General features: G+C 36.4%; 1 protein-coding gene across 1 annotated transcript; it reads left to right on the forward strand.

Annotated features, from left to right (window-relative positions):
- Positions 1-126: 126 nt before the first annotated feature.
- Positions 127-26,969, forward strand: LOC108204250 (peroxisomal ATPase PEX6). Its single transcript, XM_017373601.2, has 16 exons — positions 127-536; positions 1,131-1,796; positions 1,894-2,137; positions 2,596-2,737; positions 3,037-3,220; positions 22,575-22,757; positions 23,246-23,515; positions 23,658-23,729; positions 23,935-24,021; positions 24,136-24,258; positions 24,344-24,454; positions 24,569-24,607; positions 24,713-24,834; positions 24,910-25,054; positions 25,596-25,676; positions 26,308-26,969. Exons 1-16 carry the CDS (start codon positions 261-263, stop codon positions 26,398-26,400), a joined length of 2,838 nt encoding a protein of 945 aa, XP_017229090.1. The 5' UTR covers positions 127-260; the 3' UTR covers positions 26,401-26,969.
- The last annotated feature ends 585 nt before the right edge of the window (positions 26,970-27,554 follow it).

Here is a 27,554-nt window from a genome sequence, read left to right on the forward strand (position 1 = left end):
ATAAAATATTATTACATTTATATTTAAAAGTTTTCTGCTAATATTTTATGTGTGTGTGTGTATTTTTGATCGAGTCCCTGGAGGCTGGAGGTATATATACAAAGCTGATCTTGGTTTGCTCAATTTCTACTGGGACAAACTAACAAGCAATCTCTCTCTCTCTCTCCCTCTCCCTCTCTCTCTGACACTCTCTCTCTCACACACACACGAATATACTCTCTCTCTCTTCCCCCTCCCTGTGGAGCATCAAACTACACAAGATGGTGGAGAGGAGGAAGCCATTAGTACTATCTTCAACTAAAACTTTGATAAATTCACTACTCAATTCATCAAGACCAGAAGATCAATCTGAGCGAGCTGAGAGTGTATCCGGCGATAAGTCTTCCCCGGCGGTACAATTAAAGGCCGGAATTCTGCGACTCGGTAATGGCAAAACAGTAATTTCGGATCCAAAGATTGCATCTTTTGACGACTCTGCTTTGGTTGGACTCTCCACTTCTCAACTCAAAAGGCTCTCCATTACTTCAGGCTCACTGGTACATCAAATCATATCTTTTTATTAGAGTTGAGTAGTTACAGTAGCTGTTGCTTGTAGAAATGTTTTATAATATATTTGATTAATGATGACAGCATTTTTTTTCTGGGGATATAATGCGAAATCAATGTAAACATGTCTAGTGAATTTTGCTCTAGAACGGGTCTAGGAAGGGTAAGATGTATACTGGTCTTTGTTACAAACCTAGTAGTGGAAAGGCGGTTTCGGTTAGGAGTCTCTGCTTTGCCAGTCCAATAATAGGAACTATATGCTAGCTTAATAATATGAAATAGTATGTGATAAGTTTAATGGGTTAAAAACCATGTCAGATCAGTGTTCTGTCTCAGTGAATTTCATGTTTCGCCAAGCTGGCATGATGCTTAAAACAGTATTTTCTATTTGCGTAATTTTTCATTCTGTTGGACTGAAGGTCAAGTGAAGCCTTTCTTTTTTAGTTAGATTAATTACGTTATTTTTGCTATGCAATCTAATACATGTGTTTGTCTTCTGTTTTCCCACATTTTGAGAAATCACTGAGTCAATGAATTGATTTGGCATGTTACGGTTTCATATATGTTATTTTTTAATAAACAAGGTACTTGTCAAGAATCTGGGGACCAACATACAGAGAATTGGCCAAGCAGTTGTTTTGGATCCTCCCATGACTAGTGAAAGTCAGATGGATGATAAGTTAAACTCATCTGCTGATGTATTATCGCAGACAGATTCATCACATGTGATGCTTGTGTTCCCTTCATATTATTTTTCTCAATGGTGTTCCGTACCTTTAGCTGCTGAAGTTTCTTACCTGTCTTCCCTCCTGGCATTCAACCTTAACTTGCATCTTTCATGTTTAAACTCTCTAGTTCAACAAGGCAAAGAACATTTGGCCTCTTTGTTTCAAAATAATGTGAACGATGAAACAAATAAGAAAGGAAGTTTAGAGGGAACGGAGTCTACCATTAAGTTAAGTGTTGAATCTTGGTCTGGATCACCAAAATTTGCATCACACTTGAGGGCTTCCTTTGTTAAGCTGCCAGAATCTGGCACCCTTGAGGCCCTCAGAAGTAGTTCATCTGTTGAAGCTGAAGATCGCCAACGAATGATTGACTTGGCGTTAAATGAATATTTTTCAGTTGATAGATATCTTGCCCGAGGTGATCTTTTCAGTATATGCATTAATTGGAACTGCAACTCTACAATGTGCATTCCTTGTAACCGAAAGAATCATAATACTAGTGACAATGTCATTTACTTCAAGGTATGTAACCTTTCTATACTTCTATAACAGAAGTGCAGAAGATGATTAAGACATTACAACAATAAGACTTACCTGTATAAGTCTTTTATGTCATTAGGTCATTGCTATGGAACCTTCAGATGAACCTGTTCTTAAAGTCAATCGCACAAAAACAGCCCTTGTCCTTGGGGGGAGTGTTCCTTCTGCTATTCCCCCCGATCTTTTGATATCTAAACCTAATGGTTTCAATCCTTTACAAGGCGACACCGTTAAGATTCTTGCTTCTATACTTGCACCACCTCTTTGTCCATCAGCACTTTCGTCAAAATTCAGAGTTGCTGTCCTTCTCAATGGTTTGCCTGGTAAGCGTTGTCCTTATAGACTTTTACTAAGACTTTCTTGCATTATTGGTTATAATGGAAAACAGGGAGATAATAAGGTACACCTGATAAGTCAACGATTTCCTAATAATATATATTCACTCAGAGTTAATTGTTGAAGAATACTGATATTTTTAATAGGATTTTCTAGTGTGTGCCCATGGGCACATGCTAAGCGCGGAATTTTATAAGTTTAACTCATTTTCATTGGCTCTCATATCTTAATAATAGTGGACCCCTGCATATACAACCTGCCACACCAATCAAAATCTCTCAAACATATAAAATTCCGCGCTTAGCATGTGCCCATGGGCACACACTAGACAAACCCATTTTTAATTTAAGGATGATTATATAAGACTTACTCGTGACTGTATATTCTAAATGTTATAATGTCAATTTTTAAACCTACAGCTTGCTAAAATCAAACTATTAATTAGGGTGTGGAAAGAGAACTGTGGTCAAGTACGTAGCTCGTCGACTAGGCTTGCATGTTGTGGAATACAGTTGTCATACTCTTATGGCTTCCTCTGAACGTAAGATATCTGATGCGCTGGCACAAGCTTTCCTTACAGCTCGCAGGTATTGTCTCACAATTGAGTCTTGCAAGCTGTATAATTGTCTTTTGCAACTCTATAAGTTCATAAATTAGAAGGCAGGTCTTAATGAAACTGTAAAATGAGCTGAAGGAAAACAATTAGGCATGCATTTATTATTGACTTGTGAAATATTGTTGACAGGCATATGTATTTTATATGAGATCTAAGTTGCGACTATATTATTGAACCTTATGATTATCAAATATGTAAATATGTAATTATAAGCTTGGTTGTGCTTTCATAAGTGTCTGCCCTTGACATTATATAACAATGTTCTTGTAGATATTCACCAACAATTCTTCTGCTCCGACATTTTGATGTTTACCGCAAAATGGCCTCTATGGAGAGTTCACAACAAGATCAAGTTGGCGTAAATTCTGAAGTTGCATCCATTGTCAGGGAATTCACTGAACCAGTTGGTGATGAAGTTGACAGCCCTTATGACGAAGAAGCCGGTAGTGACGCTGTAAGTTTAAATTTTTATCGTCAATTTAATTCTCTAATCTTGTTCTTCAATAAGAATTTTTCTATATCCCTCTGAGATATATATTTTCAAAGGCTTTCCAGCTTACTGGTGAATAGCCGGCCAAACGGGCGGGCCGTGCCGGTTCGGGCCGGTTCAGGCGGGTTCCGAACCGTCACCGGTGGAACCGTAACCGGCCCGTCAAACTGGCGGTCCGTGCTGTGCCCGGGCCGGGCTGGGAAAAGGAAAGTCGTAACCGTGGTATACGGTTTACACGGGTTTTGCGGTTCGGCGGTTCGGGCCGAATAATAACGGGCTGCGGTTCGGCGGTTCGGTTATACGGTTCAGATCACGGGTTTGCGCAGTCTGTACACTTATAATATAGAAAACGGTGACTTTGTGTTAGTAACAAACAAGTACAACAGTTGTGACAGTGAGTCAACTGTCAAGTCATCAACAGAGTACTTGTTTTATTTTTTGTTTCTTTTTGTTTTTTTTGCCGGTGTATTTTTGTTTTTATTTTTTTTAATTTAGTTTAAGTATTATAATGTAACTAATTAAGAAATCATAAATTAATGGATTAAGTATTATTATGTAACTAATTAATAAATTAATGGGTTAAGTATTATTATGTAACTAATTAATAAATTATAAATTAATGGGTATTATTATCTAACTAATTAATAAATTATAAACTTATAAATAATTTTGTAGTAAAATGGTAAAAAGAGGGCGGTACCTCTTATAAATTTTATAAATTGAAAAAAAGTTTTACAAATAATGTGAGAGGACTCCTCTCTAAAAAATTCAACGGAACAAACCGCTTGTACAACTAAATAAATAAATACATAACAAAAGAAAATTTTCATTTATTCTTCTTGTTCATTTGAAGAATTGCCCTCTTCGGTCGTAGTATCCATCAACATCCAATGATCTTCTTCACCGTCCGAGTCATCTTCTTTTAGTCCTTGTTGTCTTTTAGCAGCTTGGTCCCAATCCTTTTTACAAACGCAAATCTTTACCGCATCTGGCGCGAGACTTGTTCTCTTCTCGTCTAAAACTCTTCTACCTGCACTAAAAGCCGACTCCGATGCAATTGTAGAGGCAGGGACTACTAATACGTCCCTTGCAATTTTAGCTAAAACTGGAAATTGTATCTCATGATTTCTCCACCATGTTAATATTTCAAAATCCTCGTCTAATTCATAGTTATAAGAAAAAAATTCTCTAAGCATAGTAGTAGAAGCAGGAGCTACAGGAGCCGAAGTAGTGGAAATTCTAACCTTTTGTTTTTTATTTATTATTCCTAACATTTTACTATTAAATCTACTAGAAGTACTTGTCTTTTGTGGTATAACAGTTTCAGTTCTTGGAACATACAAATCTATAAGACGATGCAATAAATTGAAACAATTAGTAACATATAAAACATGATCATATGAAATTCCTAACACATTATAATAATGTTCTAACATGTTTTCTAAACCTTCTTGTCTAACATTGGGATCAAGTAGGCATGCAATACAATAAATATATGGAAATTCCGTAAAATATTTAATCCATTTCAATTTCATATCATAAATAATGTCACTAAAATGCTCATCTTCTTCATATTCACGTAAAGTTGTAACAATACTAACACACTCAATTATAACTTGATGCACATTCGGTTCATAGACATAAGAAAAAACATTAGTAGCATGTGTATAGCAGTCAAGAATATCACGTACAGCTGTAGCAAATCGCCAATCCATTTCGGTAATTACACCACCCTCGTATTGGTTGTTAGGGTCCGAATTATAAAATTCGGTGATGACGGTCTTATATTTAATCGCTTTACTTATTAACTTATGCGTTGAATTCCACCGTGTAGGTGTGTCGATACCCCATTTTTCAGGCCTTAAACCATTATCCTTACACAATTTCTTATATCTAGATCGGAATTTACCCCCAATACGTAAGTACTTAACTATTTTTCTAATTGGTTCTAACAATTTAGTTAATTGTGAGATACCTTTTTTAGCAGACAAATTTATTATGTGAGCACAACATCTAACGTGTAAGAATTGACCATCTAAAACTAAAGGAATATCCGACCTAATATAATCTATGCATTTGTTATTACTAGAGGCATTATCTAAAGAAATTGTGAATACCTTGTTAAACAAATTGGATTCATTAATTGTGTCTAATATCCTTTGTTTAATATTATATCCAGAGTGTGACTCGTCCATTACATCGAAAGTAATAATTCTTTTTTGTATGTGATACTCAGAATCTATCCAATGAACGGTAATACATATATAAGGTTCATTTTGAATAGAAGTCCAACAATCACTAGTTAGCGAGACCATACCATCAAAATTACGAAAGAACTCAGTTAATTCTCCTCTAGCAAGATAATATTGTTTTTGGGTGTATCGTTTAAGGGTATTCCTAGGAATTTTTCTAAAGGCCGGATTTATTGAATTTCTCATCATGTGTTCTAAGTTAGGGCTTTCACCATGTGAAAAAGGCAACTCATCTAGTGTAACATAAGTAGTAAAATCATTAATCATTCTTTCTCTATTATAAGAAAACGGCATACCTCCAGCGGGGTTTGAAGACATGAAACTACCGATTTGCGTTTGTTGTAAAGACGATTCCCCACGTGCTTCTCCACTTTCGTGACTTTCTTTACTAATACCGTGCTTTTCCACAAGATGCCGATTAAGTGTACCCGTACCGCCTCCTTTACGCTTTGTAACGGGTTCTTGAACAATTCTTTTTTCTATACAAATTAAACAATGAATCTTAATTCGTGTAGGATCATCCGTCGGTTCCCTCGAAAAATAATTCCACACGTGAGACTTCAAATTCTTTTTGCGAGCACCACTACCACTGGCACCATTGCTGCCACCTGAATTTGGAAAACAAATTAGATTAAAAAACAACTTAAATTCGAAAACCACCCCCTGGCACAGTAATTAAATTTTAATTCAAAAACAAATTAAAACAAAATCCTTTTAAATCTAAAATCTAAATTAAAACAAAATCATTTTATGTCTAAAATCAAAAACGAAAAAAAATTAAACCTAAAATCGAATTAACACAAAATCATTTTATATCTAAAATAAAAAATGAAAAAGAAATTAAACTAAAATCGAATTAACACAAAATCATTTTAAATCAAAACAAAAATCAAATTAAAACAAAATCATTTTAAAACAAACCTTCACCGGAGATGTCTGCCGGAACTGGTACTCGTGGCAGCAGCATTGTGGGACTGGGATTAGATTCTTGCGAAGATACTGTACCCCTTCCTTCCTTTATGACTAACGGTGGCCGGAATCGAAGGTCGACTGAGTGTCGGAAAAAAACTGAGTGTCGGAGCAGTTGAGAGAGCAGAGTTGAGAGAGAGTGCAGAGTAAGAGAGAAACTGAGAGAGTGAGAATTGAGAGTGAGATGGGTGGTCAACAATGGAGGGGTCGGGGGTTTATATAGCGGGTGGGAGACGGGAGAGCCGTTGGGAGTTGCCGTTGAGCTGCAGGAGTGCAGGTTGCCGTTGATGTTAGGTCCAGATATGATTGTAGAAGGGGGGGTTGAATACAATCAGTACCAAATCGTCGCGGAAGTTAATCTGATTGAATATGATTTGTTAATCAGATTATAATTAATTAATATAATTAAAATGGTTCAGTTTTAATGTCCACTAAAGTTCGTAGAATAAATTCGACAGGGTATATTCTAGATTTAGTGATTAAAACAACCAGGTTATCAAAGCACAGAAAACTGTGGATATAACGATCAAGCAAGTTACGAACAACTTGAAAGCTTTACAAATGCTTTGATTACAAAGTGAATGAACACTAAAAAATGAAGGATGCAATGCCATATTTATAGGCAAAGCATTTGTACTTGTAAGACAATTGAAAGACAAGACAATTGTGAGTAGCAAAGACAAAGTAGCAAGGGCAAGACAATTTTAGATTGCCTTGCAAGCACAAGACACTGCAGAAAGACAATTTCAAGGCTCGCAAGACAATTCAGAGCTCGGTCAGACAATTTACATTCGGTCAGACAATCAAGGATTGTCTTGCTGATCTTCATTCGGTCAGACAATCTTTGATTGTCTTGGCAGAATGCATTCGGCCAGACAATTTAGATTGTCTTGCAAGTATCCAGTCGGTCAGACAATCTAATTGTCTTGGCAGAGCATACTCGGGCAGACAATCCAGGATTGTCTTGCTGAGTACCATTCGGTCAGACAATCAAGGATTGTCTTGTAAGCTTCAGTCAGACAATCAGGATTGTCTTGCATGCTTAGCTTCGGTCAGACAATCTCAGATTGTCTTGGCAGTTGGAAATTCGGTAAGACAATCTCAGATTGTCTTGCTGAGCTTGAGTGGATGATTGAATGTGATTTGTAGATTATATTTAAATAGAAAATTATCCACTTAATTAATTTAATCATATAAATTCATAAATTAAATTAATTCGAGAGTGAATTAATTTAACAAATAAATTACATAATTAATTTAATTATTTGAGAAGTGAAATAATAATCTATTAAATATTTAATCACCCATTCATAAGCAGAACTGCTTCCCGTCTTCTTTAAACATTAAAAACTCCGTCTTGATCAGTCGAGCGAACGAACCACCAACTCTGCTTGACTTCAAATATTCAATTTGAATAACTGATACACAGATGCACTGTCTGGTTCATCTGTATCTAGTTAAATCAAATATTCTTTGTCAAATAAACATTAAGAATTTGATTTGTTCGTCGAGTCTTCGTCTTGTAAGTACTTCTTCATTAAATGGAATCTTCTGATAAAATAAAGTATAGAAACTTTATATCTTCTGAACTCCTGGACGTGCCACAAAAGATTATTTGTGCACTGAGGCTTGAACATATTAATGAACTTCTTTCAGTGGTGTGCAGCAGCATCCTGGAATTTATCTGACATATAATTCCCATAAATCATTTGACGTTCTTCGTACGGATTCCGTTGACTTGCTATTTACTGAGCTTTCTTATCTGAGTTGAGTTGTACCTCTTTAAATACAAATAGGCTGAACATATGCCTTTCAATCTCCCCCTATTTGTTTGTTAACATAACATGCAAATTTCCTAGAGGATAACTCAACTAACAGATAAGACAAAGATTTAAACAAAGGAATGTAAATAGCAAAAGTTTATGGCTTGCATTGAACATTAAACCATATTCATAATAGATTACAAAAGGATGTTCCTTGAACATATCTAACAAAATATCCTAATCAATCTATTCACTCAGAACGAGTGACTTCTCCTTCTTCAGCATCTGAACAGTGAATAATTGGAGTAGAAGGCTCATTCTGAGTAGGCTCTTCAGCTGCAGTGGATTCTCCACGCTTCTTTCTTTCACGAGCCAATGAGAGATAATATTGAACCTCTATATCCACAGGGTCTTCGATGAAATCTGCTGGCTGAGATTGGTTGATATACTTCATCTTCCTGAAGTATTGCTGAATATTTCTCCTTGTGCAGTAGTTCACAATCTCAGTGTCAGCATCAGCTTTGGCCTTAGTAGCGAAGCCCTTGGTACGTAGAATTGTAGATACAAGAACCAACTGACTCACATCATACTTAAGAAGATGTTGGTGGTCCAGGTAGAAGGTTCCAAATTTTCTCTCGTGAATGAACTTGACACAGTAAGGCTTTCTGACAACTTGTGGACTGTTATGAATAGCACAATCCATAAGTCTGTCACGTAGGAGTTCATTCAGATTCGAGCTGCGTCTGATCTTGTTACGAATCACCCAGATTTCAGTTAGAGATAGAAACTTGAATAGATCAATTGAAACCCTGAATGTTCCGTTTCTCTGAGTAGAAATAATGATCTCCCATTCATTGAGAAGATTCTTGACACCAATAGTTATATATTCTAACTCGAGAGCAAGAGCACGCATAAACATATCTTCATTAGGGTTAGCCTCTCTCAGGTCATAAATGAAGGATTTGAATTTACCATCATTGAAAGGTTCCCTTTGAGGTCCAGAGAGGATTTGTCTTGCAATATCCCAGCTTTCACCAACTTTCCTGGAGATATCCTCTCTCTTTTCCCTGCACTTTGCATCCCACAGTTTCTGTTTCTCCAGCTTAACCAACTCATCAGTTGTCCTCTTTTCATCTACCAGTTTCTGCAGTTCCTGAAGCTTTGCTTTGCTAGCTTCATGTTGAGCTTTAAACAACTTGACCTTTTCCATGTGCTCAGGATCTACAGACTGATCTTCATTGAAAAGAAAGCCTTCCTCGAAACGACCTTCTTCTTCAGCTTCAAAGTAAGCAGAATCAAATGCATCATCATTATCAACATCTTCAGGAATGTTATCATAATCCTGATTAGTGAAGATGTTCTCAGTTTCAGGCATTTTGCCTTTAGATTTGCTAGCTGCAGAAGAATCCTTTTCACTTGCTCCTACTCCACCCTTATCACCCCTATCAGTATCACCATCCTTGTCACCACCATTGCCACCACCACCAGCATTGCTGTCATCCTTATCTTTGTCATCCTTATCCTTCTCCCCCTTAGTTGAGGGATCCTCTGGAGTAGACTGAGATGTTGACGGATTTATCTTTAAGTGTTGAACAACTTGAGCCAAAGATTGCTCCAAGTTGTCAAGCTTCGTCAGACAGAGCTCCTGAGTTGTATCAAATTTGTCCATCCTAGAGTGAATACCCTTGACATGAGCATCTAATTCCAGTTTGAGGGAAGAGAAAGAAGGATCAACAACCTTTTCTTGTAGAGTCACCAACTCTCCACTTCTGAATCTTGCGTTCTCAGCATTCAACCTTTCTATTTCAGCCCTCAGAGCAGCCATTTGTTCCTGTAACAGATCTGTGTTGGTGTGTGCACTCACCTCACGAACACTCAAAGATTTGTCACTATCCTCTCGTGCATGTGTTTCGCTCGGTGTTTGCCTGATTTCACTCGTAGTTTTCACACCGTCACCAGTACCTGTATATACAACCATAGTTCCCTGAGATGGAACTGTAGGAGGTGAAGAAACAAATTGTCCTCCGAATGCCTGTGAAGGCGGATGTACTTGCAGGTTGCCAAGTAGATCCTGATCCAAAAAGAAAGAGTGATCAGAAAGATTTTCATATAACATGTTTTGAAATTCTGTGCTCTCTCTAAGTGAAGAATCAAAAGACACAGGTTCAGTGTTTACTAGCGTGAGTGCTAGTTGTGTGCTTGACTCTTTACAGGATACCGCGGTCGGACGGCCAATTTCAATAAATGCATTCTGTGGAGAGAATAAATCTAGAGACTGTATATTTACCATGTCAGTGTCCAAATCCTTTTGGGAGGAAATGGATGTGGCTGCAGTTGTCTCCGGTTCTGCCACCCTTTGCTTCTTATGAGACAGAGCTGCGGGATCTCGTAAAAGTGCACTCCCACTCCGTTTCCGGGCTACCTTTCTAACAACTGGTGTTTGAGTAGTGTTGTTTGAAGTGTTTGAAGAAGAATCAGTAGTTGAAGTGGAAACATCAGCGTGGATATGAACCTGGGTGTTGACAGGTTCAATGCTGGGAGTCTGGAAATCAAATCCAATATCACAATCAAAATCTGCAATATCAATATTAAAGGTATCAGTGAGATTAGAAAGTACCTGAGCTACCTGTAAATCTGTCCTGAACTCCTGTAGCTCTGGATTGATAGCAGAATCAGCAGGCAGTGGCTGAGAAGTTGATTGTGGTTGAGGTATGGTATGTGTATGTGTAGGTGAAGGTGTTGGTTCAGATTGAGAGGGAAGAATGGAGGCTTGTTGGTCTGGGAAGAAGTTGTATTGTGGAGGGGAATTGTAATCAGATTGATGAGGTGATTGTTGTGGTGAATTGTAAGGAGGGTTGTATGGAGAGTAATGTGAGGATTGGCTGGATGATTGATAGTCTTGGAGGAGTTGAAGTGGTTGATTGATACGTGGAGGTGATTGTTGTTGCGGTTGTTCTTGTTGTTGAGCTTGTTGTTGTTGTGATTGATATTGTTGCTGTTGTAGTGGTTCTGGAACTTGTACAGGCTGAAAAGGAACACTGAGTTGTTCGAGCATGAATGGAGTCACTACCAGTGGTACATTATCATGCTTTTTCTTGTTGACCAGCCTAGTTTGGATCTTGGCACATGTCCTCTGAATAGGAACAACAGGAGAATCGATGTACATGTGCCTATCATCAGCATTCATCTTATCATTCATAAACAACATCAGGAATCTGGGGTAGAAGCATTCAACTTTGTCATTCTTCTGAATTGATCTCTGTGAAACAGACCCCATCTTCCTGATAATCTCCCTCAGCAATATCTTCCCAAAATTGATTCGTCGGTTGTAAGCTATGCTGAATCCAAAGATCTGCAGCATTGAAGAAATATTCCCAAAGTTCTTTCGATTAGTGGGAGCAAACACCTTGGCAAGGGTGTCGAAGAACACATCCCATTCAGCTTTCAGATTTCCCTTTGACATCTTCGGAAGAAAAATCTGACCTTGATAGTGAATATCCTGAAAGAACTGTCTCAATTCATCCTCAGAGGGATCTGGCTCAAAATTGTCCCTCGAAAGTCCTAAGATCCGGTTCACATCATCTACAGTGATTACAATTCTCTTCCGGTTAGGTAGATCCCCTATTATCTTGTAGTTTTCCAGGGTTGTAGAGTTGACAGCATTTGAGTAGAAGTCAAAAAGAGGTTGCAGCTTAATCGGAATATCTGCAGTCATTGCTGTACTGACTAAACTCTGTCTTGAAAGGAATCTGACCCAAGTCCGGAATCTATCAGAGCAATCATCAGGGTTGAGGCTGGCACAGTAGTTAGTCTCAGCAATCACAAACTCTCCGGCCATTTTTAATAATTAAAAATTGAATTAAGCGAGAATTTTTCAAATTAAAAGTGAATTCTCAAATGTCTCGCAAATTTCAACTATTAATTAAAGCTTAATCAATTAATTAATAATTCGAAATATTAGAATAAAATCGAATTAAAAGTTAATTAATTTAAATGGCACTAAACAATTAATCCACAAGCCAAACGAGTCATAAATCTTAAACAATTTACACAACCAAACAAGTCCTTAATTGAGATAATCCCCAAATCAGCCAAGAACCCTAAATCAAACACAAGGCACTCGATTCCTCAATCCAATAAGCAGAATATGAAGACACAGGTTCGTAAACTCAAGAACACACAGCAGTCGATCAAAATCGCGCACAAATCACACCAAATCAGACCAAATTTCGGCAGAGTTTTGGCTGGAATCGGTTGAAAATACAAACCCAGCAAGCAACTATGGCTTGAAATCAAGTAAACACAGCAAGTTTTACACAAAACTTGAAAAAGAATCGCAAAAATCGTGTATATATATGTACGATAGTGTGTATACGAGTTGGGGAAGATGAGTTTGGGCAAGACAATTTAAATTGTCTTGCTCAAATGTCTTACAGGGATATATATACAAGGCAGCAAGACAATCCAAAGTTAAGTCTCGGTAAGACAATTTGAAATTGTCTTGCCGAGATTTTAACGAAGCAGACAAAGTCAAGTGTCAGTAAGACAATTTGAATTGTCTTACTGATACAACAGGCGGTTACAACGCATGCTCGGTAAGACAATCTAATTGTCTTGCCGAGTTGTTTGAAATTATACTGAAAAACCGGTTCAGCAGGACAATTTAATTGTCTTGCCGAGCCAATCAGTAGACAATGTAATTGTCTAATCAGAAAACCAAATAATAATAATATGATTTTTGATTAATTTAAAATATAAAACTTTTTGCAATTAAAATCAAAAATCTATAATAAAAACAATACTAGATTACACAAATATTTTGTAAATTTCAACTTTAATTAAATATAAATACTTATGACTTTAACTTTAATTCAAAAAGATGAATTAACTTAAAATCAAATATTTATGCTTAATTAATTTTGAAAAATACAAAATAATTACGAATAATTATCTAAATGCTTAGGGAATAATACAGGGGAGTGTATGAGCACTTAGAAAATTACAGACTAATATACAAACATGCATAATTACTCAGAATATTATCAGATAACATACAGAAAAACATATAAAATCTAATAATATAGATATAATTATACAGAAAATTCACAAAAATATATAAAAACATATAATGCATATGAAAAATATATACAAGAGAACTATGTCATATTTAACATCCCTAACTCACAAACCAGCTTAGAGAAAGTGGATTCATCCAGTGGTTTAGTGAAGATGTCAGCAATTTGCTCAGTCGTGGGTACAAAATGTAACACCACTGTACCATTCATGACATGTTCTCGAATGAAATGATACCTGATATCAATGTGCTTGGTTCTTGAATGTTGAACCGGATTGTTGGAAATGGCTATGGCACTTGTATTATCACAAAATATGGGAATTTTGTTTACTACAACACCATAATCATTCAGTTGGTTCTTGATCCACAAGATCTGAGCACAGCAGCTTCCAGCAGCTATATACTCAGCTTCAGCAGTAGAAGTAGACACAGAGTGCTGCTTCTTGCTATACCAGGAAACCAACCGACGTCCTAGAAATTGACAGCTTCCAGACGTACTCTTCCTATCAATCCTGCATCCTGCATAATCAGAATCTGTATAGCCGGTTAAGTCAAAACCAGTATTCTTAGGGTACCAAATACCTAAACCAGGTGTACCCTTAAGATATCTAAAGATTCTTTTGACGGCTATAAGATGTGATTCCTTAGGATCAGCTTGGAACCTAGCACACAAACATGTTGCAAACATGATATCTGGTCTACTTGCAGTAAGATAAAGTAGAGAGCCAATCATACCTCGATAGCTTGTGATATCAACTTTCTTACCAGATTTATCCTGGTCAAGCTTTGTGGCAGTGGCCATGGGTGTCTTTGCCGGTGAAGAGTCTTCTAGATTGAACTTTCGAAGAAGATCTCTGACATACTTGGATTGGCAAATGAATATTCCATCTTCCTTTTGGCTTACTTGAAGACCAAGGAAGTAGGACAGCTCACCCATCATACTCATCTCATAATTACTCTGCATTAACTTAGCAAATCTTTTGCACAAGTTATCGTTAGTAGAACCAAATATAATATCATCAACATAAATTTGTACAAATATCATATCCTTATCATGCAATTTGTAAAAGAGAGTTTTGTCTATGACACCTCTAGTAAAATTGTTTTCAATTAAAAACTCAGAGAGAGTGTCATACCATGTCCTTGGTGACTGCTTGAGTCCATAGACAGCTTTGAATAAGAAGTATACAAAATCAGCAAACTCTGGATTTTCAAAGCCAGGGGCTGTTCCAGATATACTTCTTCTTCTAGCTTTCCATTCAGAAAAGCACTTTTCACATCCATTTGATATACCTTGAAGTTGGAGTGTGCAGCAAATGCAAGAAATATTCTGATGGCTTCAAGACGAGCAACTGGAGCATAGGTTTCATCATAATCAATTCCTTCTTCTTGTGAATAACCTTTTGCCACCAGTCTGGCTTTGTTTCTTACAACAATGCCATCACCATCTAACTTGTTACGGAAGACCCATCTAGCTCCAATCGTAGATTTTCCTTTTGGTCTTGGAACTAGGGCCCAGACTTCTTGTCTCTCAAATTGATTGAGTTCTTCTTGCATGGCAAGAACCCAATCAGGATCAGCAAGTGCTTCTTCTATTTTCTTTGGTTCTAGTTGAGATAGAAACCCAGAGAATAGGCATTCATTTGTTGTAGCACTTCTAGTCCTTACACCAACATCAGGATCACCAATAATCAGATCAAAGGGATGATCTCTGCTCCAAATTCTTTCCCTTGGAAGTTGTGTCCTTGATGATTCAGCAGTATCATCATTAGGCTGATGTGTATGACTAGTTGATCCACCAGCTCCCCCTGAGTTGTTGCCAGGATGACTTGATGATCCACCACTAGCATCAGTGGAATCTCCAGCATTATTGCCATTTCCTCCACCATTCCCTGGATCATTATCATTGTTGTCATCTCCTGTTGCAACCTCAGGTGGAACATCATCATCTGAATCAGAATCTGGATAGTTGTCAAACTTCAGAGATTCAGATGGATCAGCAGATTGTATACTTGGAAGTTTAGTGTCATCAAATGTAACATTGACACTAACTTTTACTGACAGAGTATCAATTATAAAAACTCTATAAGCATTATTTGTATAACCAACAAAAATTGCTTCGGAAGCCTTTGGCTCAAACTTGTTCAAGTTCTCTTCACCATCCTTGAGAACATAACACTTGGCTCCAAAGACATGAAGATGTTTGACATAAGGTTTCTTGTTGTTATACAGATGAAATGGAGTTTTCATATGATCCTTGTTGATCAAAGTTCTATTTTGGGTATAGCAGGCAGTAGACACAGCTTCAGCCCAAAAGTACAGAGGAAGCTTTGCTTCAGCAATCATTGTCCTTGCAGCTTCAATCAGTGTACGATTCTTTCTTTCGACGACTCCATTCTGCTGAGGAGTCCTTGGTGCTGAATACTGCCTTCTTATTCCCTTTTCAGAGTAAAAGTTGATTAGAGTTTGATTTTTAAACTCAGTTCCATTGTCTGATCTTACAGCTTTTACAGGAACACCTTTTTCCAACTCAACCAACTTGATATGATCAATTACTGTCAGGGGAGTTTCATCCTTGGAAGACAGGAAGTAAACCCAAGTAAATTTCGAGAAGTCATCCACAATGACTAAGGCATATCTTCCTCCATCAATAGATGCAACATTCACGGGGCCAAACAAATCCATATGCAACAAATGCAATGGATCTGTAATGGTATTGATGGTTTTGCCTTTGTGAGATGCTCTCTTTGCTTTTCCTTTCTGACAAGCTTCACAAAGATCATAAGTTGAGAATTCCAGGGAAGGCAAACCTCTCACTAGATCTCTCTTGACAAGAGAGTTCATAGTTTTGAAGTTGAGGTGTGAGAGCTTCTTATGCCATAACCAACTATCTTCAGCTGACGCTTTGGCGTAAAAACAGTGAACTTCGTTTCCTGGGCCTGAAGACAAATCAGCTACGAATATATTGTCTTTCCTTATGCCACATAGTGAAGGACGCTTATCCTTGATATGTTTAATGATACATATCTCTTTTTCAAAATGAACATAATAACCTTTGTCACAGAATTGACTGACACTCAGGAGATTATGTTGAAGTCCTTCAACTATTGCAATATCTTCTATGATGATCCTTCCAATTTTGTACTTGCCATATCCCACAGTACGACCTTTGCTATTATCAGCAAAACTGACTGTAGGGCCAGCTCCTTCTCTTATGTCCTCTAGCAGGGATTTATTGCCAGTCATGTGCATTGACGCTCCACTGTCAAGCACCCAGGTAACACGAACAACTCCACTGGCGCCCTGCAAAAGACAACTTGATTAGACAGTCTTTGGGACCCACACTTGATTGGGTCCGGCAGTCTTAAAGAACTGATTTCTATTAGGTAATACAACAAAGCCTCTTGGACTGATACTTGGTTCAGACTTGACTGAACTTACTTCCTTAACAACAGCCTTATAAACCTTAGTTTTAGACTTTGGAACATAAGTCTCCTTCCTAACATGAGTAGGACTAGCAGTCTTTGATCTAGCATGCTTGTTGTTTGTGTGTTGTCTAGGTGATGTGTTTTCATTTTTGGCATGCAAATTTTTAAAATAAGCAGACATCAAATTGAAAGCACAAGTCATACAATTATCAACACTACAAGATTTATGACATGCATCAAAAGCAGGAACATCAGAAGTATCAGTCATAGTAGTAGGAATATCAATAGATTCTACTCTAACCTTGTTATCAGATTTAAAGTTCTCAGTAGAATGACACCTATTGTTCTTGTTCTTACTATTAACAAAATTATTGGGCTTGTTGAATTTAGTTCTCTCAGAGTTGACACCTAAACCAGCTTTAGGCAACCTAACATTGCCTTTCACTTTAATTGGTTTCAGGTTTGTCAGAATCTCATCTCTCATCTCATTACTCTCTTTTATTTTAAGGTCTTCCTGTTTTAGTTCATATCTAATGACAACAGGAGTCTCTAAAAGAGGTTCAGCTTCTGAGGTTTTAAACAAAGGTTTAAGGGAATCTTTCAAAACAAAAGGAATCCCTCTCTCTTCAGCACTCTTCTTAAAAGGAGTAATGTTACTAGCCTTACCTACAGATTTGTTATAGTCAAAGCCTATTCCAACAGTTCTCTTGATCTCTTGTTTATCATTAAGTTCTTTGACTATCAAGGAGGCATCCTTAAAGGCTTTACATTTCACTTTCTCTTCGTCTAGCTGAAGTCTTAAGGCAATCTCACCTTTCTCTAGAACTTTGACTTTAGCACATTGTAATCCTAAGTCCATAGTCAATTGTTCTATTTTAGGTTTTAATACTTTCATCTCATTCATTTTAAAAGCATGAATTTCTAAGACTAAAGTATCAATTTTAAGATTAGCAGCTTTCATCCTTTTAATAGCATCATCTCTTTCAAGTCCTAATTGCATAAACAGTTTAGGGCATGTAGGATCTACCTGAAAGCTTCCAGCAGGAGGAGGTGAAGATGATCCAGTAGTAGCCATGAAAGCAACATTCCCTAGCTGCTCCTCTTCATCACTATCTGTATCATCCCAGCTTTTGCCTTCTGCCAGATAAGACTTGCTTTTGAAACTTTGACTTCCAGAAGTACCATGATGCTTTCTAACCAGTGCATCATACTTCTGCTTCAGCTCATCATACGAATCTTTTCTTTTTCCTTGAACCTTGGGCTGTTTGCATTCAGTTGCAAAGTGTCCAGGTTCACCACAATTGAAGCATTTGAACTTGCTTCTGTCCACCATCCCAGTCTTGTATCCTCCTTTGCTTGTAGAAGATGAATAGCCTCCCTTCTGAAACTTACTAACAGTAGGTTTGTATTTATAGGAAGGGTTCTTCCGGAATCTCATGTTTCCAAACTTCTTGGCAAACAGTGATAGAGATTGATCTTCTAACTGTTCAAGCTCTTCCATTGTATAGAACTCTTCGTCACCACTGGTAGAAGCAGTCTGACCCATCTCAGGTACAACAAATTCCTGAGTAGTCTTAGAAGGAACAACAACATCCTTCTTCTTCTCCTCCAGTACAGGTGACTCAACAACTAGAGCTCTCGAATGGTTCTGTGTTTTACCCCAGCCATATCTCTGTTTACTCTGAACTTGCTCCAGTTCATAAGTTTTCAAAACTCCGTAGAGTCTTTCCAGAGAAATCTCATTCAGATCTCTGCTTTCCCTGATGGCAGTGATTCTGTGTTCCAGATGTTCAGGAAGGGTTAAGAGAAACTTCATGTTGACCTCTTTCTTGTCGTAGAATTTCCCATTCAGATTTAAATTATTTATCAAATTATTAAGTCTGATAAATACTTCTGAAATCCCTTCACCGGGATGGGAACCAAACTGTTCATACTGAGCCATCAGTATCTCTTTCTTGTTTTCCCTAACTTCCTCTGAGCCTTCATTGATAATCTCTAATGTATCCCAGATTTGCTTGGCGTTCGTACAATTTACAACAGCATTGTACATCACTGGATTTAGAGATTCAACCAAGATTAGTTGAAGAGCATCATCTAAATTCATCTGTTCACTCTCTTCATCTGTGTACTCAGAAAGTTCTTTCGGAATGATCTGATGAGGTATTAACACACCATCCTCTTCGTGTGCTAATATGACATTCATTGGAGTAGTAACACCCTTGTCTAAAATCCCAATGTATTTTCTGTTCGCGGTGCGGAGGAATAGGAACATGTGCCTCTTCCATAGGCCAAAGTGTTCCTGGCTGAACGGTGGGATTTTGATGCTACTGATCTTTTGTGTACTCATGTTTAAGGATTTGAAGTGAATAGTGTTTGGATGAGATTTGGATTTTTGAAAGAAAAATATTTTAAATCAAAATTAATTTTTGGAATAAAATTAATTCGAATAAAAAAATATTTGGACGTTACAGAGTGTGTATAGGATCTGATACGGAAAAATGGTATCAACCGCTCTGATGCCAATTGTTAGGTCCAGATATGATTGTAGAAGGGGGGGTTGAATACAATCAGTACCAAATCGTCGCGGAAGTTAATCTGATTGAATATGATTTGTTAATCAGATTATAATTAATTAATATAATTAAAATGGTTCAGTTTTAATGTCCACTAAAGTTCGTAGAATAAATTCGACAGGGTATATTCTAGATTTAGTGATTAAAACAACCAGGTTATCAAAGCACAGAAAACTGTGGATATAACGATCAAGCAAGTTACGAACAACTTGAAAGCTTTACAAATGCTTTGATTACAAAGTGAATGAACACTAAAAAATGAAGGATGCAATGCCATATTTATAGGCAAAGCATTTGTACTTGTAAGACAATTGAAAGACAAGACAATTGTGAGTAGCAAAGACAAAGTAGCAAGGGCAAGACAATTTTAGATTGCCTTGCAAGCACAAGACACTGCAGAAAGACAATTTCAAGGCTCGCAAGACAATTCAGAGCTCGGTCAGACAATTTACATTCGGTCAGACAATCAAGGATTGTCTTGCTGATCTTCATTCGGTCAGACAATCTTTGATTGTCTTGGCAGAATGCATTCGGCCAGACAATTTAGATTGTCTTGCAAGTATCCAGTCGGTCAGACAATCTAATTGTCTTGGCAGAGCATACTCGGGCAGACAATCCAGGATTGTCTTGCTGAGTACCATTCGGTCAGACAATCAAGGATTGTCTTGTAAGCTTCAGTCAGACAATCAGGATTGTCTTGCATGCTTAGCTTCGGTCAGACAATCTCAGATTGTCTTGGCAGTTGGAAATTCGGTAAGACAATCTCAGATTGTCTTGCTGAGCTTGAGTGGATGATTGAATGTGATTTGTAGATTATATTTAAATAGAAAATTATCCACTTAATTAATTTAATCATATAAATTCATAAATTAAATTAATTCGAGAGTGAATTAATTTAACAAATAAATTACATAATTAATTTAATTATTTGAGAAGTGAAATAATAATCTATTAAATATTTAATCACCCATTCATAAGCAGAACTGCTTCCCGTCTTCTTTAAACATTAAAAACTCCGTCTTGATCAGTCGAGCGAACGAACCACCAACTCTGCTTGACTTCAAATATTCAATTTGAATAACTGATACACAGATGCACTGTCTGGTTCATCTGTATCTAGTTAAATCAAATATTCTTTGTCAAATAAACATTAAGAATTTGATTTGTTCGTCGAGTCTTCGTCTTGTAAGTACTTCTTCATTAAATGGAATCTTCTGATAAAATAAAGTATAGAAACTTTATATCTTCTGAACTCCTGGACGTGCCACAAAAGATTATTTGTGCACTGAGGCTTGAACATATTAATGAACTTCTTTCAGTGGTGTGCAGCAGCATCCTGGAATTTATCTGACATATAATTCCCATAAATCATTTGACGTTCTTCGTACGGATTCCGTTGACTTGCTATTTACTGAGCTTTCTTATCTGAGTTGAGTTGTACCTCTTTAAATACAAATAGGCTGAACATATGCCTTTCAGTTGAGACTCTCAGAAAAAGCAGACGCCAGACGGTACAGGCTACGGCTGTAGGCTACAGACTGGCGAGTGGATCGTTGGAAGCAGCGAAACGCGGGCCGGTTCCGCGGTTCCAGCGGTTTCGCGGTCCGGTTCCGCCGTTCCGCCCTGCTAAATCAATTTTTTATCACAAAATTAAAAATATCTTATTTAATAGTATATAATATAATATATAATTATTATATCTAAATCAGTTTTAATATAACAAAAGTTAAAAATTTCTTATTTAATAGTATATAATATAACATAAAATTATTATATCTAAATCAGTTTAATATAACTTATAAGTTAGTAAGTGGTGATGATTTATAAGTTTTTAAAATATAAGTTAGTAGAGTGTTTAAAAATTTAAATTATAAAATGACATTTTTAAATAAAATTTAATTTATGTAAATATAAACTTAATATATAAAATTTAAATCAGGCTAATTTATTTAAATATAAATTTGATACAGATTACGGTGTAGACTTCCACGGTTAAACCGCGGTTTTGCGGTTCGCGGTTCAAACCGCGGTTAAACGGTTCCAGCCTGGGCGGTTCAAGCGGGTTCAAGCGGTTTCGGGCCGGTTACGGTTCGGTTCCTTGATTCTAAACCCGTGTTCGGCCCGTACTCAATTTCGGTTCATGCGGTTTTCGAACCGGCCCGTGTTTATACGGTTTCGGGCGGTTAAAAACACGGTTCGGGGCGTGCCGGTTCGAACGGTTCGGCCCGTTTGGCCGGCTCTAAATTGTGGTGATATCTTATATTCCTATCGGTACATTGCATTGATAATAATTTAGTAATTTATAGTAGAGTACAGGTATAGTTATTATTGCATTAAAAATGATTGAATTACTTGAATGTCTTGGAAATGGTGTCATACATCTAGAAAAGTGTAGTATTCATTATTCAACATAGTTAAGAGTGTGCCTGATTATTGGGGGTGAAATATAATTAAACAATTCTAGTGTACTCGAATATCAATACACAGAAAGTTTAATATTTAAACAATAAATCATAAATATAAGATTTTGAAGGTTAATTAATATGACAATCCCCACTAGCATTGAAGATTTTGGTAAGCATAAACTTATGGCCTAATCTTCTCTGTTGCATGTTATTTGTTACTTTTTTTTTTTTGCTAAATATGTTATTTGTTACTTCAACTGTAATAATATAATTTATTTATCGTTGACTAAAATGGTAGGCTAACAAGCTGTACTTAAGGACCCTTTGTTTGATTTAAATGCTGGCTTGGCTTAAACTTTTGGATTTAATCATTATCTCCTTTTAGTTATACTAGCCTTTAACCCGTGCGAAGCACGGGCGGGTATAAAATTCGTAATTTATTAATTATAATTTAAATTTTAACATCATCTTATTAGTATTTTAGTAATGATGGATTGGATTTTAACTAAATTATATTTACTAACTGATTATATTTTTTGGACGACTACAAATTATACCAATGTCGGTTTATTATAATATAGTATATAAATAGTATATAAATTATATTTAAAAGAATAAAGGGGAGTTTTTATCTTATACTACATCTCAAGTGTTTGTAATTTAAACGGTATAAAACTCTTTAATATTGTAAGAGTAAGAGAAGTTTACATGTGACAGACTTGTAGTTACAAAAGAAATGACCAAACCAAAATTTTGTACGACTACCAATTATACCTATGTTGGCTTATTATATTATAGTATAGATAGTATAGATTTATATGAATTATGCTAATGATTCTGTTCAACTGCTAAAGGCTGTTCAAAGGACAAGCAGACATCCAGTACTGTTGATTGCAGCTGCTGATAGTTCTGAAGGGCTGCCACCAACTATTAGGCGCTGTTTCAGCCATGAAGTTAGTATGGGGCCTTTGACTGAAGAACAGAGACTTGAAATGATATCCGAATCACTCGGGAGTATTTCTGAACTTCTTCCAGATGTATGTGAATGTAATGTAATCTTTAGGGCGTTAAGACTTTCATACTTTTGCTCTTTCAATAGTTAGTATACAAATATCATATCTTCTGATGTACTACATAGTTTTGAGATTTCACCCCTCCTCCCACCTCGCAGCAATAACAGGAGGGAAAGGGAGAAAAAGAATGAAAGAATAATTAAAAAAATCTGTAGAATGTGTGATTTTTAAGTGCTCGAGGTCATGACATCTACACTTTGTCACTACACTTTCCCCAACCAAGACTTTGCTTTTTAAGGAAAAGGCGAACAAAATGTTTTATGTTACTATGTGTCTATGACAACTTTCTTATGGCATCTCAACTAGGAAGGGATAACTTCCATACTGTTAGTACTTAGTAGTCAGTTGCCATTATGTTACAGCATTGGCACTTCACCTTTTGGTTATATTATTGGTAGCGGTGTTAAAGTGTTGTGGTGGCTCTTAACTCCCTACTATGATTTTTATCACAGGGTACTTTGGAGGATCTTGTAAAGGATATTGCTGGACAGACATCTGGCTTTTTGCCAAGAGATATGCGTTCTCTGATTGCTGATGCTGGTATGAATTTGTTACCAAGGGACCATATCAATTTTGACAAAGCTGATCCAGGAATCTCAGGTGAGAATAGCTCATTAGAGTCCAAACCAGCTCAGGTACCAAAGATTCTGGAGAAAGAAGATTTGGTCAAAGCATTAGAACGGTCAAAAAAAAGGAATGCCTCTGCCCTGGGCACTCCCAAGGTAAACTCAATTTGCTAAAAACACTATCTTAAATAGTTTGTAATATTCTATTTGTTATCAAACAGAATTTTGTGGTTGCCAGAAAATAGTCAATACAGTACTCTACGATACTAACTTAAATCTATAAACTGATATATTGCAGGTTCCTAATGTAAAATGGGAGGATGTTGGTGGACTTGAGGAAGTAAAAAAATCAATTCTGGATACTGTTCAGGTAAGTTTGTTATCGTCATTTCAAGCTTTTTAACCAGATTAAAACCTCTTAGAGGTTATTAAGTTATGATATCTTGATTGTGATGATTATAGAATTTCAATCCATAGTTATTTCACTTAACTGATGCATAGGTTATTTACTTGTATCAAAGTTTTTCTTATATGTTAGAGTGACTTCTAGCTGATTCTTTGTATTTTCTGTTTAGCTACCTCTCCTGCACAAGGATTTATTTTCCTCTGGTTTACGCAAACGCTCTGGTGTGCTTCTATATGGTCCACCAGGGACGGGGAAAGTAAGTTCTTATACCACCTTACTGTCCCTCTAATGTTTACAGTAACGCAGTTTAGCAATATATCGCTTTTAGATGACTTTGTCTTATTACTTATGTTACTGTGGATAACTTCAGACCTTACTGGCAAAAGCTGTTGCAACTGAGTGCTCCCTTAATTTTCTTAGTGTGAAAGGGCCTGAACTGATTAATATGTACATAGGAGAATCAGAAAAGAACGTGAGAGACATTTTTCAGAAGGTATATTTCTCTTGTTAAGCATTATGCATGAATTAAGATCGACAGGCATAAAGTGCTACTTTTTTAAGTGGGTTCATTTATATAGGCCAGGTTAGCACGTCCCTGTGTTATCTTCTTCGATGAACTTGATTCACTTGCCCCGGCTAGGGGTGCATCTGGTGATTCTGGGGGTGTCATGGACCGCGTCGTTTCTCAGGTACAATTTCTTTTTGTCTCTTCTACTATCATGGATTATCATTGTGCTTATTATCTTTAGCTGTTTCGCCTACCCATACGGGTCCTAAATCATATCACCTTTCCTTGTTAGTAGATGCTTGCAGAGATTGATGGTCTGAGTGATTCTAGCCAGGTAAAAGATTGTACTAGCTTTATTGTTGTTTGGGTTCTATATTTTTTTTTCTATTTTCTCATAAAATAATAGGTTACTTGAGGATCTTAGCCCTTGTATGTACAGGATTTGTTTATCATAGGAGCCAGCAACAGGCCTGATCTTATCGATACAGCACTTCTAAGGCCAGGTCGATTCGATAAGCTCCTTTATGTTGGAGTAAATACCGAAGCAAGTTACAGGGAAAGGTTAGACTTGCATATAATACATAATTACTGATTTGATAGGTTTACTAGTACGTTGAAATTTCACATACTTTGCAGGGTCCTGAAAGCATTGACCAGAAAGTTTAAATTACATGAGGATGTGTCATTGCTATCAATAGCAAAAAAATGCCCCCAAAACTTTACTGGTGCGGACATGTATGCCTTGTGTGCAGATGCCTGGTTCAATGCTGCAAAGCGCAAGGTGAGTCTGAGGATCACCATATTATTATAGTTCAAACCTACCGTAGTTATTGCTATTAGAGGAAGGGTAATGGTAGAGTGAACTTGATACACAAGTCTATAACCATATGTTATGCTCTCTTCAATAAATGAGCAACAAGTAGATAGAAGCCTAAAGTAAATGCCTAAAAGCAGAAGACTAAGATTAATAGTAAATGCCCGTTGAAGAACGCTTGGTTTTATCTGATGCATTTGGTGCTAAAACTACGTATCAAGTGTGAGTGTGTGTGTGTGTGTGTGTGTGTGTGAGAGAGAGAGAGAGAGAGAGAGAGAGAGAGAGAGAGAGACCCCAATTTTGCAGCACCCCAATTTTGCAGCAGCTGGAGGATTAAGAATAATATTTTGTCATGTGTATTGGCCCCTTAATATTAGAGGGATCAGGATGTATCTTGTTATACTTTGTTGAATTTCATATAGATTCTATCGCATTTTAGCACTTCACCTTTTTAAGTTGGATTTTCTTTTGAAGCGGTAGCTAAGACTAATTTCTCACTGTCTGCTAGGCTTTGGCTACTCAAGCTGATCCAAGTGTCACAGATGATCAAGCTGACTCTGTCGTCGTAGAATATGATGACTTTTTAAAGGTAAGATAGGCTTCAATAAAAGTGGTTTTGTTGAAGATCTTATGTTACAGGTTTTAATATACGAGACATGCTGCCAGGGCCCTTTGCACACTCCTATATAGTTTCAATTTAAAGTCTCAAGTGATGTTATCTGATATTTAATTAGCAAAAATAAAGGTTAACTTACAAGTGATAATAAATTGGCAAAAGAAAATGTTAGCTGATATTTCTATTTGGCAAAAATAATTAGCTGATATTTTTATATAGCAAAAAGAATAGCTGATATTTAACTTGCCCCAAAAAAAAGAGTTGGCTACTATTTGGCATAAAAGAATTATATAGTTAGCTACAGATAATTCTGGTGTCGATATATTATTTTGCAACCAACTGTGCAATTTGACACCGCACCTCGGGTTCTACTACAACAACCAACAATCTTATTTGCACTAGAGCTATTGAATTTCGATTTCATAAACACTGATCAACAAAAGTAATAGTGTTTTATATTTCTGCATAGCAAATACTTATTAAGTGAGCATTCTGAGCTTTCCTTTCTATTTTTGACGAGATCTTCCCAAATTGATTTTACAAGTCTGTTTTTGTGAAGAAGAGATGTTAAATTTATTTTTTTTGTTTCTTATCTTTTTTGCAGGTTGTAGGAGAGCTCTCTCCGTCACTATCCATAGCAGAACTGAAGAAGTATGAAATGTTGAGAGATCAATTCGAAGGAACATCTACGAGATGAATATTGTTCCCAGGCAGGCAGCAAGTGCCTCCACACTAGGTAGTATTATACTAATAGTATCACTTTGTCATAGAACAATAAACAACACTTTATGCAATCATGCTCATCATAGTGCACTATAAATGAAAAAACATGACTAGTGAAGAAACATAATTTATTAATACAAAAGCATCATGTATTGTTTGGTGAAATGGAGTGCATTGTACTTGTTTATGAACTTAACATTGAAGATGACGAAAAAGAAACTACAAAACAATGCACAATCTAAGCGGCCATTGACACATATGCCCCTTATTTGCGGCTGGTCAAAAATGGGGAAAAGTTTGGTCAACAGAGAGCCGACTACTTGAGTCCAGGCTTCGTTATGTAATTGTTCCCTTTTTCTGAAAAGTTCACAATTGATTTGTATATACTTCTTTTGGTTCACAATCAAGTTCCTATCTGCATTTGGCATTATTTTCTGAACCTTAGACTACATTTTATTAGTCTTGTTTTCTTTATTTGACGGTTTGGCTTTTTATTATTGCATGATAAAAATTATTATTATGAATTATCAAGTCTTTGAACCTTTTTGGATCCGCAATTACATATCATTTATCAGTATTTGTGTTAAAATAGAATAGTATTATTGTTTTATTTAAATATAAATCAATGGATAGATAGAGATTGGCATTACATTAAAAAGTGAAAATAAATAGTGGGCGGATTTGTAACTTCTTACATTGACTAGTCAAAAGAGTATTTGAACACTTTATAAGCACGTACAAATAATTAATGTATATCAATTTGCTAACACTTTTCGACCGATATGTGATGTGTTGTTGGGTTCGATATCCATTTGAGTTTGAGATGTTATAAATGGACTGAGCTTATATTTAAGAGATTATGGTACTTGAAAAATAAGTTAAATTTAGAACCAACTATCGAAAACATGTTGTTAGTTTACTATCAAAAATCATTTTTCGGTTTTTCTATATTGTGTCTATGGGCAACCAAATTTGATGTATTTAACTCATTTTGATTAACTACTACTTATTAATAATGGTGATAACAAGCTATATACATCAAATTTAGCGCTTAGTCAACCCGTCATTTTTGATAGTATTAAATATTAAAACAATAATTATATCTATGACAGTTTTTCAGCAATTATA

The sequence above is a fragment of the Daucus carota genome, chromosome 1 (genome assembly GCF_001625215.2).
Source record: "Daucus carota subsp. sativus chromosome 1, DH1 v3.0, whole genome shotgun sequence".
Lineage (NCBI taxonomy): Eukaryota > Viridiplantae > Streptophyta > Magnoliopsida > Apiales > Apiaceae > Daucus > Daucus carota.